The sequence below is a fragment of the Coregonus lavaretus genome (assembly GCF_964263955.1).
Source record: "Coregonus lavaretus genome assembly, contig: HAP1_SCAFFOLD_628, whole genome shotgun sequence".
In the NCBI taxonomy this organism is placed as follows: Eukaryota; Metazoa; Chordata; class Actinopteri; order Salmoniformes; family Salmonidae; genus Coregonus; species Coregonus lavaretus.
The window spans coordinates 268,349-285,783 of record NW_028161614.1 but is presented as its reverse complement, the minus strand read 5'-3'; the positions used below and the strand labels follow the sequence as shown (position 1 = coordinate 285,783).

Genomic DNA, 17,435 nt, shown 5'->3' with positions numbered 1-17,435 from the left:
ACTAAAACAGGTTAATTAAGTTATCATTTTATTTTTGCCCATGAGATGGAGCATATAATACATTTTCCATTTCTTAGTAAGAAAAAGTCAATGGCCACTTTTCAGTTTTTGAAAATGTTCATTTCCAAACTAATATGGTCTTTATTTACATAATTACAGTTTTTCCAAGGAGAGTGAGGACTGAAAATGCCACTGAAACACCCCAAGATGAGGACCGCCTATTTCAGTTCTTACACGGATGGATTTCAACAAAACATTTACATTTTAGTCATTTAGCAGACGCTCTTATCCAGAGCGACTTACAGTTAGTGAATACATATATATATTTTTTTATACTGGCCCCCCGTGGGAATCAAACCCACAACCCTGGCGTTGCAAACGCCATGCTCTATCAACTGAGCTACATCCCCTGCCGGCCATTCCCTCCCCTACCCTGGACGACGCTGGGCCAATTGTGCGCCGCCCATGAGTCTCCCGGTCGCGGCCAAAACTTCTTGATTTAATATATCTGGATATTGGATGTTCAATATTCCAAGTTCAAAACTTCAGTTTGAATATTTAGGACATTTTACAGAACATCCAAGTTATAGTCAGACCATTTCGAATTTCAAACATTTTACAACCATATTAACACCGATTTAAAACCAAGTCATTCATTCCATTGGAAGCAAATCTGAACCTTCATAGTAATTTATCCATAGAAATAGAATGAATAGAAAGGGCGTCTCCATTCTAGTCAATGATGGTATAATGGGTGGACTGGTAGACATTGAGAGTACCCATGCCTAGGTTTAAAATATTCCCCATCTTCAACCTAGACCCATGCCAGGAAGTAAAAGCAGGAAGTGGTTTCCCTTAAATCGGGTCTGTGATGTCAACTCTACTGACATTACAAAAAAGTAATTCCATTGCATGAGCCACATCAGTTAGCATCATTTGAATAAATGTTTTACATTACCATGGCAATACAGCAGTTGATAGAACCTTCCAAAATACTATGGAAATGATAGCATCACAATCATGCAGCCATTGCAAGTGTACCCATGAGTTTACCAGTCAAATTGCCAGGGTTAGAGCTTCCAAGCCTGTTCTATTCATTCTATTTCTATGACTACCTTTAATATCAAACCAATGACTTTAAATTGGAACAAAACAGTGAATTTCAGAAACATAATATTATGGCTTTGTCCTGTCAACGTCAAAACGATGCAATATTCTCCCAACTATTTGCATAATCTATTAGCGCACTTAATTTGATTTTAATGTACTCGTTCCGGTTATTGACTGTTAATTAAATACATCTATATCAAAAACATTTACATATGCATCATTATTGGGCTAAAACATAGTGTGACAGCACTGACTAGGCTAGTATGATAGGTATAGGTTGGTATGGACACCCACTGACATGACACCCAAACCAGATAGTGTTCTCCAAACACTCATGTCAAGTATATCTGACAGATACCCACTTTTCCTTTATCCAGGTACTTAATACCTCATATACCAACCTCACTAATTGCTTACAGGCAGATGAAACGTAAAACCAAACCCACTGAATTATAAACATGAATCAGCCTCTGGATGAAGAGCAACTGGTTTCCCACCGCTGGACGTGACCGAGCTACACCGAACAGTTCATCAACAAACCACATACAGCCTCAACGGATGTGTGTGAAAACACACAAAGTCAGACATCACAGGTCAATCTTCTCTGGTATGGTGAGCACTGTGCTTGAAGCTGTACTGGTGCTGGGCACTACATCCAGACTACGGGGTCCCCCCAGACCCAGGCTGCTGTAAACGGCTGGTGTTTCCCTATACACGCACTCCAGCAGCTCCTCTGGGATAGTTACTGGGACGGATCCGGCTGGGCCTAGGCCTGAAACCAAGCCTGGGGCTACAGTTGGCACTGGGCCCGTAGTCAGGTTAGGCTGGGGGGCTTGGAGGGTGGTGCCCAGTGGGTTCCCTGGCTGGGCCTGAACCTGGGCCAGCCTCTCCAGCTCAGCGTGCTTCCTGCCTCTCCTCTTCCCCAGGACCTTGACGTAGTTGGCAGGGATGAGGCCCGTGGTCTGGCCGTCCACGCTGGCCAGCAGCCACCCACGTACCCTGGGCTGTTGCTCTGCACACAGGGGAGAGAAATAATATAATATGGTCATTTAGCAGGCTGATGCTTTTATCAAAAGGGACTTACAGTTAACATGAACATATTCAGCATGTAGCTCATTCTGGAATCAAACCCACAACACTGTTTCATTTCATTCCAGTGATGTGGCGTTCTGTTGACCTCCCTGCTACAGTGCTAGCTTTCTTCCTCCCAAGGCCTCCTGCACTCTTTCCCCTGATAACATACAGTGGGGGAAAAAAGTATTTAGTCAGCCACCAATTGTGCAAGTTCTCCCACTTAAAAAGATGAGAGAGGCCTGTAATTTTCATCATAGGTATACGTCAACTATGACAGACAAATTGAGAAAAAAAAATCCAGAAAATCACATTGTAGGATTTTTAATGAATTTATTTGCAAATTATGGTGGAAAATAAGTATTTGGTCACCTACAAACAAGCAAGATTTCTGGCTCTCACAGATCTGTAACTTCTTCTTTAAGAGGCTCCTCTGTCCTCCACTCGTTACCTGTATTAATGGCACCTGTTTGAACTTGTTATCAGTATAAAAGACACCTGTCCACAACCTCAAACAGTCACACTTCAAACTCCACTATGGCCAAGACCAAAGAGCTGTCAAAGGACACCAGAAACAAAATTGTAGACCTGCACCAGGCTGGGAAGACTGAATCTGCAATAGGTAAGCAGCTTGGTTTGAAGAAATCAACTGTAGGAGCAAATATTAGGAAATGGAAGACATACAAGACCACTGATAATCTCCCTCGATCTGGGGCTCCACGCAAGATCTCACCCCGTGGGGTCAAAATGATCACAAGAACGGTGAGCAAAAATCCCAGAACCACACGGGGGGACCTAGTGAATGACCTGCAGAGAGCTGAGACCAAAGTAACAAAGCCTACCATCAGTAACACACTACGCCGCCAGGGACTCAAATCCTGCAGTGCCAGACGTGTCCCCCTGCTTAAGCCAGTACATGTCCAGGCCCGTCTGAAGTTTGCTAGAGTGCATTTGGATGATCCAGAAGAGGATTGGGAGAATGTCATATGGTCAGATGAAACCAAAATAGAATTGGTAAAAACTCAACTCGTCGTGTTTGGGAGGACAAAGAATGCTGAGTTGCATCCAAAGAACACCATACCTACTGTGAAGCATGCGGGTGGAAACATCATGCTTTGGGGCTGTTTTTCTGCAAAGGGACCAAGACGACTGATCCGTGTAAAGGAAAGAATGAATGGGGCCATGTATCGTGAGATTTTGAGTGAAAACCTCCTTCCATCAGCAAGGGCATTGAAGATGAAACGTGGCTGGGTCTTTCAGCATGACAATGATCCCAAACACACCGCCCAGGCAACGAAGGAGTGGCTTCGTAAGAAGCATTTCAAGGTCCTGGAGTGGCCTAGCCAGTCTCCAGATCTCAACCCCATAGAAAATCTTTGGAGGGAGTTGAAAGTCCGTGTTGCCCAGCGACAGCCCCAAAACATCACTGCTCTAGAGGAGATCTGCATGGAGGAATGGGCCAAAATACCAGCAACAGTGTGTGAAAACCTTGTGAAGACTTACAGAAAACGTTTGACCTGTGTCATTGCCAACAAAGGGTATATAACAAAGTAGAGAAACTTTTGTTATTGACCAAATACTTATTTTCCACCATAATTTGCAAATAAATTCATAAAAAATCCTACAATGTGATTTTCTGGATTTTTTTCCCTCAATTTGTCTGTCATAGTTGACGTGTACCTATGATGAAAATTACAGGCCTCTCTCATCTTTTTAAGTGGGAGAACTTGCACAATTGGTGGCTGACTAAAGACTTTTTTCCCCCCACTGTATATTGTGGTAACCCCAGTCCTTCATTTCTAAATTGAGAGGTGCCAGAACAAAAGTGAGTGCAAGAGGGAGGGAGGGGTCTCTGAGGTACCAGAGCGCATGAGAAAAAAAGTGACCAACAATAAAGCAGCACAGCAGACAAATCAAACAGGTATAGGGTATATTACACACGGCAGAAAAACCCATCGATTTAAGATGTCTTTGGTAAATAATTGGTCTACTGCAAAGTTACACAAACTCTAGTAATGGTCTTTGAATGTGGACTGTATTATTAAGCATAGGCCTAGACTACTGCATGGACCGGTTAGTGTAGGCTACGCTCCAAAAGTCCTATCGATGAGGCTGGGAGAGAACGCCGCAGGCCTCCACGATGAAGACAGTCCTCCAGAGTTAGGCTCTAATTACACTGGATTAGTCATAATAGGACCGAAGTCATAATTAACCAGGAGTCAACTTGATTTATTTTTGATCGCTCTTAATATCATTTTCACATTGCAAACAGTGAACATTGTTTCATGCCATGAGAAGTACCGGGTCAAAAGGTTCCAGAACGCAGGCGTCCAAAACAGAGAGGTGCCGGATCCTGGTCCTGCAGCCAGGGCTCGAAATGAAGGGCATTCTGTTGCTCCTGACCCAGACCTCTCTGTCTGTCTGTTTATGGCTGTCTGTCTGTCTGTTTATGGCTGTGTGTTTATGGCTGTTTGTCTGTCTGTTTATGGCTGTGTGCTTATGGCTGTTTGTCTGTCTGTTTATGGCTGTTTGTGAGTGTCTGGCTGGTTGGCACACACAACCAAGTGCGAGCACGTCTCTTTCCCTCACACTATTAGAAGTGTTCATCTCTGCCACCCACTCACCTTGCCTGTTGGACTTCAAGTCAACATACACAGTTTAATGCATACAGTAGTGGACCCTACCTCCTTGCTCTCTCTGGTCATTGTGGTTTTACCTGGGCTGCTGGCTACGTCAATTCTCCTCCCTCACTCCCCTCTTCCTCCTACCCTCTCGCTTTCGAGTCAGAAGTCATCATTGGTGCCCTGACAGTCTCATTTCTCAAGTTTGCGTTACACACACTGATATTTCCACCTGCGGTGACATCACTAGGCATCACAATGGTGACGCTGTAGGAAGGATAGCCACCCAGAGAAGAAACCCAGAGAGAGAGAAAGATCCCAGAGAGAGAACCCAGAGAGTGTAATGTTTACTGTTCATTTTTTATTGTTTATTTCACTTTTGTTTGTTATCTATTTCACTTGCTTTGGCAATGTTAACATATGTTTCCCATGCCAATAAAGCCCTTAAATTGAATTGAGAGAGAGAGAGAGAGAGAGAGAGAGAGAGAGAGAGAGAGAGAGAGAGAGAGAGAGAGAGAGAGAGAGAGAGAGAGAGAGAGAGAGAGAGAGAGAGAGAGAGAGAGAGAGAGAGAGAGAGAGAGAGAGAGAGAGAGAGAGAGAGAGAGAGAGAGAGAGAGAGAGAGAGAGAGAGAGAGAGAGAGAGAGAGAGAGAGAGAGAGAGAGAGAGAGAGAGAGAGAGAGAGAGAGAGAGAGAGAGAGAGAGAGAGAGAGAGAGCGAAAGGCAGAAAGAAAGAGCGAAAGCGTGGGCTGATGTGAAACATGGTCACGTACGTGTGTGAGGGGGTGTGACACTTTTGGGCTGCCAAAACCGTTAATGCATGTGTATATGTGTGTGTGGGGGGAGACCTATATCTGTGTGTGGGTGAGTAGGTCTAAGAGTCTGTGGATTGTATCTGTGACGTTTCTATCCACCCTAACTAAGCCCTGGCTGTGTGTGAGGCTGGGGGAACCTCCCACGTGCCCCATGTCAGAGCCCAAACACTCTGCTACTATGGGCTATAGAGAAGGCGTTAAGGGGTAGACGTCTTGTAAGACATGCTCTAACACACTACTACATCCTTAATACATACTGTGGTTCCATACTAAAATGTTTAAAGACCAAGACGAGGCTGATGAAAGAGATAATAACATTTAGCTATAAAGTTGATCAACTATGAATAATTCACATTCCAAGTGCAGCAATGTGTTCACTCGTCTCGGCCACACTCCAACGTTCCAAAACGCTATTACGGGAGAACACCATTCTCAAACACGCGGTATCATGTTTCGACAGGGATTCCCGAGGGAAAGGGGCTAGCACGAGGGCCGAGGGGGTCAAATGTAAATGTTTGGACTGCAGCCCTAAATCTCACAGGCACAAACATAACTCAAGTCCCATTACCACAGTAACCTCCCACCCTTAAAGGGGCAGGTCAACATTTGTCTCTGTGATATTTAGGTTAAAATTAAATGTAATTAAACAATATACCACATGACTTCTTACTAGTAATACATGCATTGTTTTAGAAACATTACAAAGCATGCTCATCAGTTTTTGTGTTTGTGTTTTAGCAACAACAAAACATTTGGCTGGTTAAAAAAAAAAAAGTGACTGAAGAGGGAGGGTGAAGCAGAGAAAGTGAAGGCTGGGGAACACACGTTCTTTATATTGTTGTGTTATGTTGTTTACTGGGGCAGCTGGTGGTGGAATGCTTTGTTTAACTTAAGTTTATTCAGTTCACAATAACATTGTTCTCTCAGATATATTGTAAACGTGTGTTAGCATGTTCAATTAGTCAATTATAATTATGTAATGGATGTTTGTCTGTTTTCATTAAGATGCAAAAGGATGTTCTTAAATTAATTGTATGTAATATAGACTGTATCTGTCTCCGAAATACACCAATTACTTTAAAAGCACTGCAAATGACCTAGACTCATGTTGGCATATCAAAATACAAAAAAATTAACATTTTAATTTTGGGACGGTTTAAGTTCAGTTTGGGACAGTTGAAATTGCACTTCGGGACGGTGACGAAAAAGTTAGTTGCGAGCCCTGCCTGCAGCACTGGGTAACCCTGAGACATGGCAGTAGGCTCCTTTGGCATCTCAGGGTTAATCTTGTGGTTCCGATGGCTTACTGGGTTAGAACAGTGTTTCTCAACTCCGCTTCTCCAGTCCCCCCTACAGCACATGCCCCGGGCAAACTAGTCAATTAAAACTGAATTCCACCATGTACTTCACATCAACAGAGTTGCTGTATCTCTGACTACATCGAGTCTCTGACAGTTGATCCTTGTAAAAATTAACGTTCTTAAACCCTTACCGTGTACCTATGTTTGTCCTCTGTAGCTGTGTGCCTTTATTTGCTGAAATCTATACTTATAATAAAACGTTCATCTGATACAACCACGGACTGTTTCCTCGTATCGACTGACAGCGACTCAATGTAGTCGGAGGTACACTCCGCCCACTCTCATCTCCGTTGATGTGAAGTACATCGTGGAGTTGAGTTTTACTTGGCTACGGACAAACATAGCTGACAAACATAGCCCATTCAATTCATCGAGGGCTTGATGACTAGTTGAAGGAGGTGTGATTGTCCGGAGCTACAATCAAAATGGTGTACTGTTGGAGGTACTGGAGGCCTGGAGTTTAGAAACACAGGTTTAGAGCATGGTGCTGGTTGTGGGTTTGATTCCCTCTACTCCTAGTTTCTTACCTTTAGGAGCCAGGTTGAGCATGTCTCCAGCATTCAGCGAGAGCTCCTCCTCCGACGCAGCTGTGAAGTCATACTCCGCCCTGGCAACCACATGGTCATCCTCCCCACTGGCCCAGTTGGTGACTGCATAGGGATTTAAATCAATCAAAATGTACTTATAGTCCTTGTAGGGAATATTAATGAAGTAAAAATGTAAATAAGACATCCTTTTGGTAAGGTGCTGACTAACGTAACAAACTACGAAACTAAAATGTAAGTAGCACACTTCTGTCTTTCTTATGAGCATTCACAGAGCCAGATTAGCAGTGGATGTTGAGATAAACAGATGCGTCAGGGTAAGAGGCCACGAAACAGCGGATAACAGACAGGCAGGCAGAGACAGACAAGACAAAGGATATTCAGGAGGAGCCACAAACAGACAGTAGGGGGCCTCACCGCTCTCCTCGGGCCCCTGGGCGGAGCTCAGCAGCTTCCAGATGAGATAGGGCCCTCCTAGGACCACGGCCAGAAACAGGAAGATGGGCCACGACTTGACCGCTCCGGCAATGGGGTCTTCCATTGCGGCTCCAGACCCTCTAGTCGCCAGAGCAGCTCCTTCACTGTCTGCCCACAGGTCCTCCACCTCACCGTCCCGCCTCAGCCCCAGCATCCTCTGTATGCGGCGGTACAGGTAGCGCAGAGTACGCACCAGGGCGAAGGCCGACAGAACCTTGGTAAAGTGCATCCGTAACCGTGTCAGGTGGTTGGCTACATCCAGCACGGCTCGGAAGCTGTTGTAGACGGCTGAGAATGTGGCGTCCATCATCATGCTGACCGAGGTGAAGGCCTGGACGATGCTCTCGATGGACTGGAAGGCGCCGCGGCTGCTCTCCTCTGCCTGTTGGACAAACCGACTGGGCGCCACGTCTTCACCACCGGTTTGGCCGAAGCGGCTGTATCCCAGGCTCCCACCAAGGCCGCCACCGAGCCCCCCTCCCATGCCGTAGCCACCACTGTAGGGGCTGTAGCCTCCACCATAGAGGCTGGCGCTACCGTAGGGGCTGTATGAGGAGCCGGGGAAGGAGCCGTAGGAGGGACGGTAGGACTGGACTGACTGGGCAGGGCGAGGGGGGACCGGGGGCACCATGCGGGTCAAGACGGGAGGGCCGGCGGGGCCAGAGAGGCCGAAGGTGGAGGGACCTGGTGGGGCAAAGTCAGTCGATCTGGTGGATTGAAAAGAGGGGCGTAACTTATAAAAGTGTGAACGTTCAATTCAATCACGTGTTCGTGTTGTCAAAATTGTTGCAAATAAAACGCCTCAAAACTTGATTCCTTTGGTTTCGTAGTTAAAGATAAGTCAGAGCAATCTATGAGTGTTAACGTAATGTAATGGGTTACATCCCTAGTAGCTAGCTAGATAACAAAACAAATGACATGCCAGTCACAGGTAACGTCAGCTAGCTAACTAGATTGGAACTCGGTGGGCACTTGTGGTTGAGTTATTATCCACTGCTAGCGTAGAGTCCAATACTAAACTATTGTGAAATATAGAAATCTAGCTAGTTCTGTCCGTCAGGCAAACGCAATACTGAGCAAAACAACAGGCTCCGACCTAGTTAGGGCCTGGGCCTAGACCTAGATTAGAAGCTAACGCTAGATGGCTAACTCATACATAGTCCATAGACAAAATCTCGTCAAGTAAGCAATAACTTGTTTACCGATAGTTGACTGGTGCACTCATGGCTGCTCCTGGAATCCGCCTTTCCCACGGTTTAGGAGGAGGCTGCGATGCCATCGTACAAACTCTATCTGAAGTTACACCGTTTTCAATCCCTTCCCCACTTCCCCGTAGCAACTAGCTAATTGCTATCTAGCTCCATGCCTGGGCCAGACCAAAATAATCAAAAAGACGATACGGAAAACGTTTGAAACAATACATCATTGGTTTGAAAGCATAAAGCCAGAGAGGATTTCTTTTATAACGCATTTTATATTGAATTTTCATTCTATCTCGGCAAGTTTAACGTCTCTGAAGTCAGCAACTTTGTTGTATCTTTTCGTCTTTGATTAGTAGAGACTAGAGGATTTTGGATCCATTGCATAAATCAATTTTCGCCAGTAGAAGTCGTCTTCTTCTTCGATGAGGTTTAACGGCGGTTGGCATCCAATACTTTGCATTACCGCCACATACTAAATAATAATAAGCAATTTGGCAGACGCTTTTATCCAAAGCTATACAGTGCATACTACCCTGACGTTACAAGCGCCGTGCTCTACCAGCTGAGCTACAGAGGACCAACGGAGGACTTACTAGACTGGAGTACAACTCCCTTATATTTAGCTTGAAAAATAAAATTACAATAGAATAGAATAAATAAATACCCTACCATCTAACGCTACACACACAAATTCGAAAAATGTGTATAAAAATAAAATGTACACCACCCTAAATCTATTTATTCCTACCTCGTGCCCTCAGCCTGAAGGAATGGGACATCGCCACTTAACACACCCTGTAGCTCTTACATTTAACATGTTAGTCATTTAGCAGACGCTCTTATCCAGAGCGACATACAGTTAGTGAGTGCATACATTATTTTTATTTTTCATACTGGCCCCCCGTGGGATGAATGAAAGCACTGAGATTAAAATAAATCTATAATTGGCACTATGCAGTAGTCATTTTGTGTACCAAAAGCAAACTAAACTGAATTATTTGTGGCCAGTTATAACATAATTCCACCAATGCATCCTACTCAGTATGGTGGCTGGACCTATACACTCTGTATCTACTGAGGGCATGTTAACACTGGAAAACTTAAATTCAAAGGTTTATAGAATCAGCATGGAGAAAATAAATCAGATATGACAAACAAAAGGAAGAATGTGTGGCAGACACATTTGAGTTGCTGAACAGCAGGCATGTTGTGTATATTTGTATCAACTACTGTACATTAAAAATGATGTCTTCATTCAAACTTTCCCTTTCCCCTAACTACTATAGTACTTCACCCTGTCCTACAGAGCATTTAGATGTACTACTCTTTCTGCTTCGGCATAACTATCTGCTGGGATGTTTTCCTGTTAATCAATGGAAACCTGCAGTAGCTACTAGCATCACTATTCACACCCTTTCGCCAAGAGACCACCTCCTTTAGAGAAAATTATTTGGGGCTACTAAATATGACAAAAATTAGGTATAACTAGAGTAGGCTGGAATACAAGCAAACTTCTCCTGAATTGATATTTTCTAAGTCTGGGCTGAAAATTATTCCAAACTCCATGTAATAAAAAATAAAAAAATCTGAACAACAGTACCACTTCATTCACAGTCACTGCAGCTCTCAATGCCAATTGAAAGATGTACTGCAGATATGCAGCTTATTTTGGTTCAGGTACACGTCACCATGAAATTAACTGACTTGGAGTAGAGAACAGTAGAGAAACTCTTATTTCTCAAAGCACAATCTCTCAGGCTAAGCTAAGGCATCTATATAGAAATCTAAGAGATGCCAAACCCTCAGGCCCTGTGCCACTCCAATACCAGCCACCTCAGTGTTTGTGCAGTACAGGTTATCAACAGCTTTTTAAGAATAATTTATTTCGGAAGTACAACACTCAGATTCATTACTGTTCGAAGCCAATCTGTGTCAACAGGTAAAAGGTTCCCAATCATTTATGAATTATGAACCCTCCAAAAGCACGCTACTGGGGTGAGTCAGTGTCAAGATAAAGTGATACAAATAACTAAAGGGGAAAAAAACGGTTGAAAGGAGATAGCGAGGCATACAATGGATGCAGAGGAAAAAAGGACATTATAGTACATGAAGACATTGTAACAAGTAGTCAATAGGATCATTTTGATGCAACTTCCAGGCACTGGGTTTAGAAAGAGCTGGTGGAAGACGTGGTGAGTCTCTTCCCAATGCAGACCCTATATCCATTTGATTTGCTAGTTGTGTAAGATGGCACAGTCACTCACCCGATGCCGAGGGCAAGGATGTGAGATAGGAGTAAGGAGGGGATGAAGACTTTGAGGAAGTCAGCAGAGAAGACACCCCCTTTCTTCATGGCACCACTATTTCTCATGCTGAGGGATACTGAGCGTCTGGGGTGCCGGAAGTGGAACACCTTGGGTGGAACGTTTTCGGGCCGACTGGACCAATCTGCAACCCAGTCTGCACCCTTGTTCATCAGGATATCATCTTCTCGGTCTTTCTCTGGGCCTTCCTCCTCTGACTGACTCCCTCTCCGACTGGACATCTCCACATCAAAGGTGATTTGGCCGTCATCCTGATCCGGACTGGGAGGTCGGTGAGGACTGTCGCAGGAGGAGCTGCTCTGGCTGGGCTCGTGCTGGGCGTCCAGCAGGATCTTCTCCATGTCTCCATTGTGGATAGAGGAGGATGAGGGCACATGCTCCAGCACCCCTGTCAGACTCTCCTCCACCTCCTCTGGCACCACCTCCAGGGCCTGAGGGGCCTGACTCTGCCCCTCATTCCCGTTCCCAGAGGCAGGAGAGGGTGTGGTGGAGTTTGGCAGCAGGGCCTGGTTCCCGTTGTTTCCATTCATCTCCAGCTCCACCCATGACCCGTTGAGGCCAGGCTCCTCGTTATTGTTTTGCTGAGCAGCAGCAACTCTTCTGATGTCAGGTCTCGCACACCCAAATACCTCTCTGCAGCTGCCACCACAACCTCAATTTTCTTAGACTTACGTTCCATCCCTGCAGTACAATTAACAACCATTGCTATAAATGCTAAAAATATAATCTTACTGAAACATATATCACTTGTTGGCCTATCCCTCTGTACTGGTACAGATCTACTACTCTCACCACTCTTCCCTCTTGACCCATCTTCCTCTACACTTCTTCCCTGCCTCAGCATAGGACAACTTCTTCACTACTCTTACCCTGGAAACCTCGACCTGCCTCTCTCGCACGGGACATTTCTGATCCCCAGCCCCATGGGCACCCCTACAATTAGCACATACCACTACTTTCCCCAATGCTACACATTCCTTTGTCTCATGCCCTTCTGCACACTTCTCACACCTTGGAAACTCCCTCCAACACACTGCTGCCAAATGCCATAAGTTTGACACCTGTAACACCGTAATGTATTCGGCACATAAGCTCGTACAGGATAACTTATATATCCTAACTTCACTTTATTGGGCAAAGACTCAACTTCAAAACTCAAAAGAACAGACAATGACTCTTCTGTTTCCCCACTCTCGCCACCCTGTTTGCGTCGCACCAAACGACGAGCATCACAAACACCGGGAATCTTCCCCTTCAGTTGGTCAACTTTTACAATTACTGCTACCCCAGTAATCACTCCTTTCAATGGCACCCTTTTCTTGAGAGCGAAACAATTCACATTTCTTGCCCCCATTTGTTTAACTCAGAGCGCCTTCTCCCTCTGACCAGCAGAAACACAAACAATTATCACTAGACCACTTCTGGTTACCCTCACCGATTCCACTATACCCAACTATTTTTTCACCCACCCTGAAACCACAAATGGCAAAAGGCAAGGGTCCGCTTTTTCCAAAAACGTCACTCCTACTGTCACATATTCATCTTTATCCTGACCTTCGGTGCAAGCCTCGGGCTCCGAGTACTTCACCACACCTACCACCTCCAATACTTCACCCTCATTCACTTCCATTTATACTCCTGTCTTCAGCTCACTCTGCTTACATTTTCTACCGTTCTTCTTTAACAAACCTTCTCCCTTTTTCCCGCCATTTTTAACCGACTCAAGCTCACAATCTTCCTCCCTCTCTCTCTTAGACCTCCTCTGCCTCTCTTTTTCCCTCCGTTCCTCCTCCGTATTCCAAGTATACGTCTCCTTATGATAATACTGCACTTCTCCTGACATACATATTGTTCTTGCTTTCTCAAGGGACGCCATTTACGAGGCTCTCCAACCAAATCTTTGTCTAAAGTTACTTCCACCATACTGCTGGTTTGCACCAGGGGACTCTGGCATCGCTGCCTATCTCTCAATTTTCTTATCTTGTTCCTCGCTAACCTGTCCGAAAAGTTCAGCACTCTCTCCAGTAGAAGTCGTCCTGAGGCTGATGGAAATTATACTAAAGTATGAAAGGTAAGGTGGGACAGTTTTTTCAACTGAGAGAAGTGGGAGCGAAAATACACAACTCAGAAAAATTTACCGTTGGTGTATTTGACCGACAGAACCAATACTAAGATAACATTTACCACATTTATTGTTCATGTCAAATGATCTCAATCGTAAAAACAATTATATAAAACAAGGTCTATTTTTTAGAACATTGTATTATTTATGATATTCTGAATGTCAGACTGCTCTTCTCCTTTGCTGTTAACAATGCAAAAAATCTAGACAATACTAACACTGTCCAGAGAAGTGTATTGTTTCCCAGACATTAAAAAAATTCAAACAGGCATAATTCACATGTAGAAATAACATTTATTTCAATAAACAGACTGAGCAAACTTGTACAAACAAAAATAAATAAAATAATCATAAAATAATAATCATACACAGGGTGGTCTATTCAGGAATTATATTACAGAGATTGTTATAAAGATTAAGGGCTTGTTTGGATTGAACGAATTTCAAAGATTGTTTATATAACTTTACCTCATTTCAGAAGACAATGAGGTAGTTAAAAAAATATATATTTGTGAATTAAATATTTTGCCATGATGATCAAGTTATTATACTGTACATTCACCTTTCCTGTCCTCCATTAGAAAAGCATACCTGATATTATTCAACGTTAAAGTGGGTAGGAATAGATCATTATATGTGATCCAGTACTGAAATGCATCCCAAAAGGCTTTAGTAGGTTGACATGGGAAAAAAGGATGTTCTGCCGTTTCAATATCTGAGTTACAAAACACACAATGGTTAAAGTCAAAGTTGAATCTCTGTCTTAAGAAATCACTACATGGGTAAATGTCATTCATTGTTTTGATATTTAACTTCTTTAGCTTTAGGTGGTAAAGGAAAATAAAAGTATCTAGTTCTTATTCTGACTATAGAACTTCTAGTGAAGTCTTATAACATCTATTTCATTTTCAAAGGTGAAGGGAAACACTGCAGTAACAGTAGTTCTTAAGAATTTGTTATTACATTTTTTTATCTAAGAAATGATATCCATCTATAACTAATGAAAACATATGTGGTCTGCAGCAGAATAAGTCAACATTCCTTTGAATAAAATAATAATTGCTTGTGGAATTGCCTTAACCACTGTAATATACTGTCTATTGGAGAAAACAATATCACGTTTTTGAATGGAGTCATTATACAGTAGAATATTTCCATTATCATCCAGGCAAACTGAAATCCGTTTGACCTCATTTCTACCAGCATGTTAAACGTGCAACCAGAGTGGAAAAAAACTCTAGACCACCTTTACTCCACACACAGACACGCGTACAAAGTTCTCCATCGCCCTCCATTTGGCAAATCTGACCATAACTCTATCCTCTGATTCCTTCTTACAAGAAAAAACTAAAGCAGGAAGTACCAGTGACTCGGTCAATAAAGAAGTGGTCAGATGACGCAGATGCTAAGCTACCGGACTGTTTTGCTAGCACAGACTGGAATATGTTCCGGGATTCTTCCAATGGCATTGAGGAGTACACGACATCAGTCACTGGCTTCATCAATAAGTGCATCGATGACGTCGTCCCCACAGTGACCGTACGTACATACCCCAACCAGAAACCATGGATTACAGGCAACATCTGAGCTAAAGGGTAGAGCTGCCACTTTCAAGGAGCGGGACACTAACCCGGACGCTTATAAGAAATCCCGCTATGCCCCGCGACGAACCATCAAACAGGCAAAGCGTCAATACAGGACTAAGATTGAATCATACTACACCGGCTCCGACGTTCGTCGGATGTAGCAGTGCTTGCAAACTATTACAGACTACAAAGGGAAACACAGCTGCGAGCTGCCCAGTGACACAAGCCTATCAGATGAGCTAAATTACTTCTATGCTCGCTTCGAGGCAAGCAACACTGAAGCATGCATGAGAGCATCAGCTGTTCCAGACGACTGTGTAAAAACGCTCTCCGTAGCCGATGTGAGTAAGACCTTTAAACAGGTCAACATTCACAAGGCCGCAGGGCCAGACGGATTATCAGGATGTGTACCTCGAGAATGCGCTGACAAACTGGCAAGTGTCTTCACTGACGTTTTCAACCTGTCCCTGACTTAGTCTGTAATACCAACATGTTTCAAGCAGACCTGTGCCCAAGAACACTAAGGTAACCTGCCTAAATGACTACCGACCCGTAGCACTCACGTCTGTAGCCATGAAGTGCTTTGAAAGGCTGGTCATGGCTCACATCAACACCATTATCCCAGAAACCCTAGACCTACTCCAATTTGCATACCACCCCAATAGATCCACAGATGATGTAATCTCTATTGCACTCCACACTGCCCTTTCTCACAAGGAACACCTACGTGAGAATGCTATTAATTGACTACAGCTCAGCGTTCAACACCATAGTGCCCTCAAAGCTCATCACTAAGCTAAGGACCCTGGGACTAAACACCTCCCTCTGCAACTGGATCCTGGACTCCCTGACGGGCCGCCCCCAGGTGGTAAGGGTAGGTAACAACACATCTGCCATGCTGATCCTCAACATGGGGGCCCCTCAGGGGTGGTGCTCAGTCCCCTCCTGTACTCCCTGTTCACCCATGACTGCATAGCCAGGCACGACTCCAACACCATCATTAAGTTTGCTGACAACACAACAGTGGTAGGCCTGATCACCGACAACGATGAGACAGCCTATAGGGAGGAGGTCAGAGACCTGGCCGGGTGGTGCCAGGATAACAACCTCTCCCTCAACGTGATTAAGACAAAGGAGATGATTGTGGACTATAGGAAAAAGAGGACCGAGCACGCCCCCATTCTCATCGACGGGGCTGTAGTGGAGCAGGTTGAGTGCTTCAAGTTCACACCAAACAGACCAAGACAGTCGTGAAGAGGGCACGACAAAGCTTATTCCCCCTCAGGAGACTGAAAAGATTTGGCATGGGTCCTCAGATCCTCAAAAAGTTATACAGCTGCACCATCGAGAGCATCCTGACTGGTTTCATCACTGCCTGGTATGGCAACTGCTCGGCCTCCGACCGCAAGGCACTACAGAGGGTAGTGCGTACGGCCCAGTACATCACTGGGGCCAAGCTTCCTGCCATCCAGGACCTCTATACCAGGCGGTGTCAGAGGAAGGCCCTACAAATTGTCAAAGACTCCAGCCACCCAAGTCATAGACTCTTCTCTCTGTTACCACACGGCAAGCGGCATCGGTGCGCCAAGTCTATGACCAAAAGGCTTCTTAACAGCTTCTACCCCCAAACCATAAGACTCCTGAACAGCTCATCAAAAGGCTACCCAGACTATTTGCATTGTTCCCCCCCCCCCTTTTATGCTGCTGCTACTCTCTGTTTATTCTCTATGCATAGTCACCTTAACTCTACCTACATGTACACTACCGTTCAAAAGTTTGGGGTCACTTAGAAATGTCCTTGTTTTCGAAAGAAAAGCAAATTTTCTGTCCATTAAAATAACATCAAATTGATCAGAAATACAGTGTAGACATTGTTAATGTTGTAAATGGCTATTGTTGCTGGAAACGGCTGATTTTTAATGGAATATCTACATAGGCGTACAGAGGCCCATTATCAGCAACCATCAGTCCTGTGTTCCAATGGCACGTTGTGTTTGCTAATCCAAGTTTATCATTTTAAAAGGCTAATTGATCATTAGAAAATCATTTTGCAATTATGTTAGCACAGCTGAAAACTGTTGTGCTGATTAAAGAAGCAATAAAACTGGCCTTCTTGAGACTAGTTGAGTATCTGGAGCATCAGCAATTGTGGGTTCGATTACAGGCTCAAAATGGCCAGAAACAAAGAACTTTCTTCTGAAAC

General features: G+C 44.3%; 2 protein-coding genes across 2 annotated transcripts; both read right to left on the bottom strand.

The window, feature by feature from the left end:
- Positions 1-15: 15 nt before the first annotated feature.
- pex13 (peroxisomal biogenesis factor 13) lies at positions 16-9,350 on the bottom strand. The gene is made up of 4 exons (XM_084194968.1): positions 9,201-9,350; positions 7,939-8,705; positions 7,504-7,626; positions 16-2,122 (listed from the first exon to the last, which is right to left on the bottom strand). Exons 1-4 carry the CDS (start codon positions 9,275-9,277, stop codon positions 1,698-1,700), a joined length of 1,392 nt encoding a protein of 463 aa, XP_084051094.1. The 5' UTR covers positions 9,278-9,350; the 3' UTR covers positions 16-1,697.
- Positions 9,351-11,460: 2,110 nt separating this feature from the next.
- LOC311120342 (BCL2/adenovirus E1B 19 kDa protein-interacting protein 3-like) lies at positions 11,461-16,809 on the bottom strand (the record flags this gene model as incomplete). Its single annotated transcript, XM_084194962.1, has 2 exons — positions 11,461-12,163; positions 16,793-16,809. 2 exons carry the CDS (start codon positions 16,807-16,809, stop codon positions 11,461-11,463), a joined length of 720 nt encoding a protein of 239 aa, XP_084051088.1.
- Positions 16,810-17,435: the final 626 nt, after the last annotated feature.

Bases quoted from the DNA above. Each gene is read 5' to 3' on its own strand.
- pex13 (XM_084194968.1), bottom strand. From the start codon at position 9,277: ATGGCATCGCAGCCTCCTCCTAAACCGTGGGAAAGGCGGATTCCAGGA. The intron at 8,706-9,200 runs GTAAACAAGTTA...TCAATCCACCAG, and splicing joins AGTGCACCAGTCAACTATCG to ATCGACTGACTTTGCCCCAC. The intron at 2,123-7,503 runs GTAAGAAACTAG...CCCTGTGTGCAG, and splicing joins GCTCAACCTGGCTCCTAAAG to AGCAACAGCCCAGGGTACGT.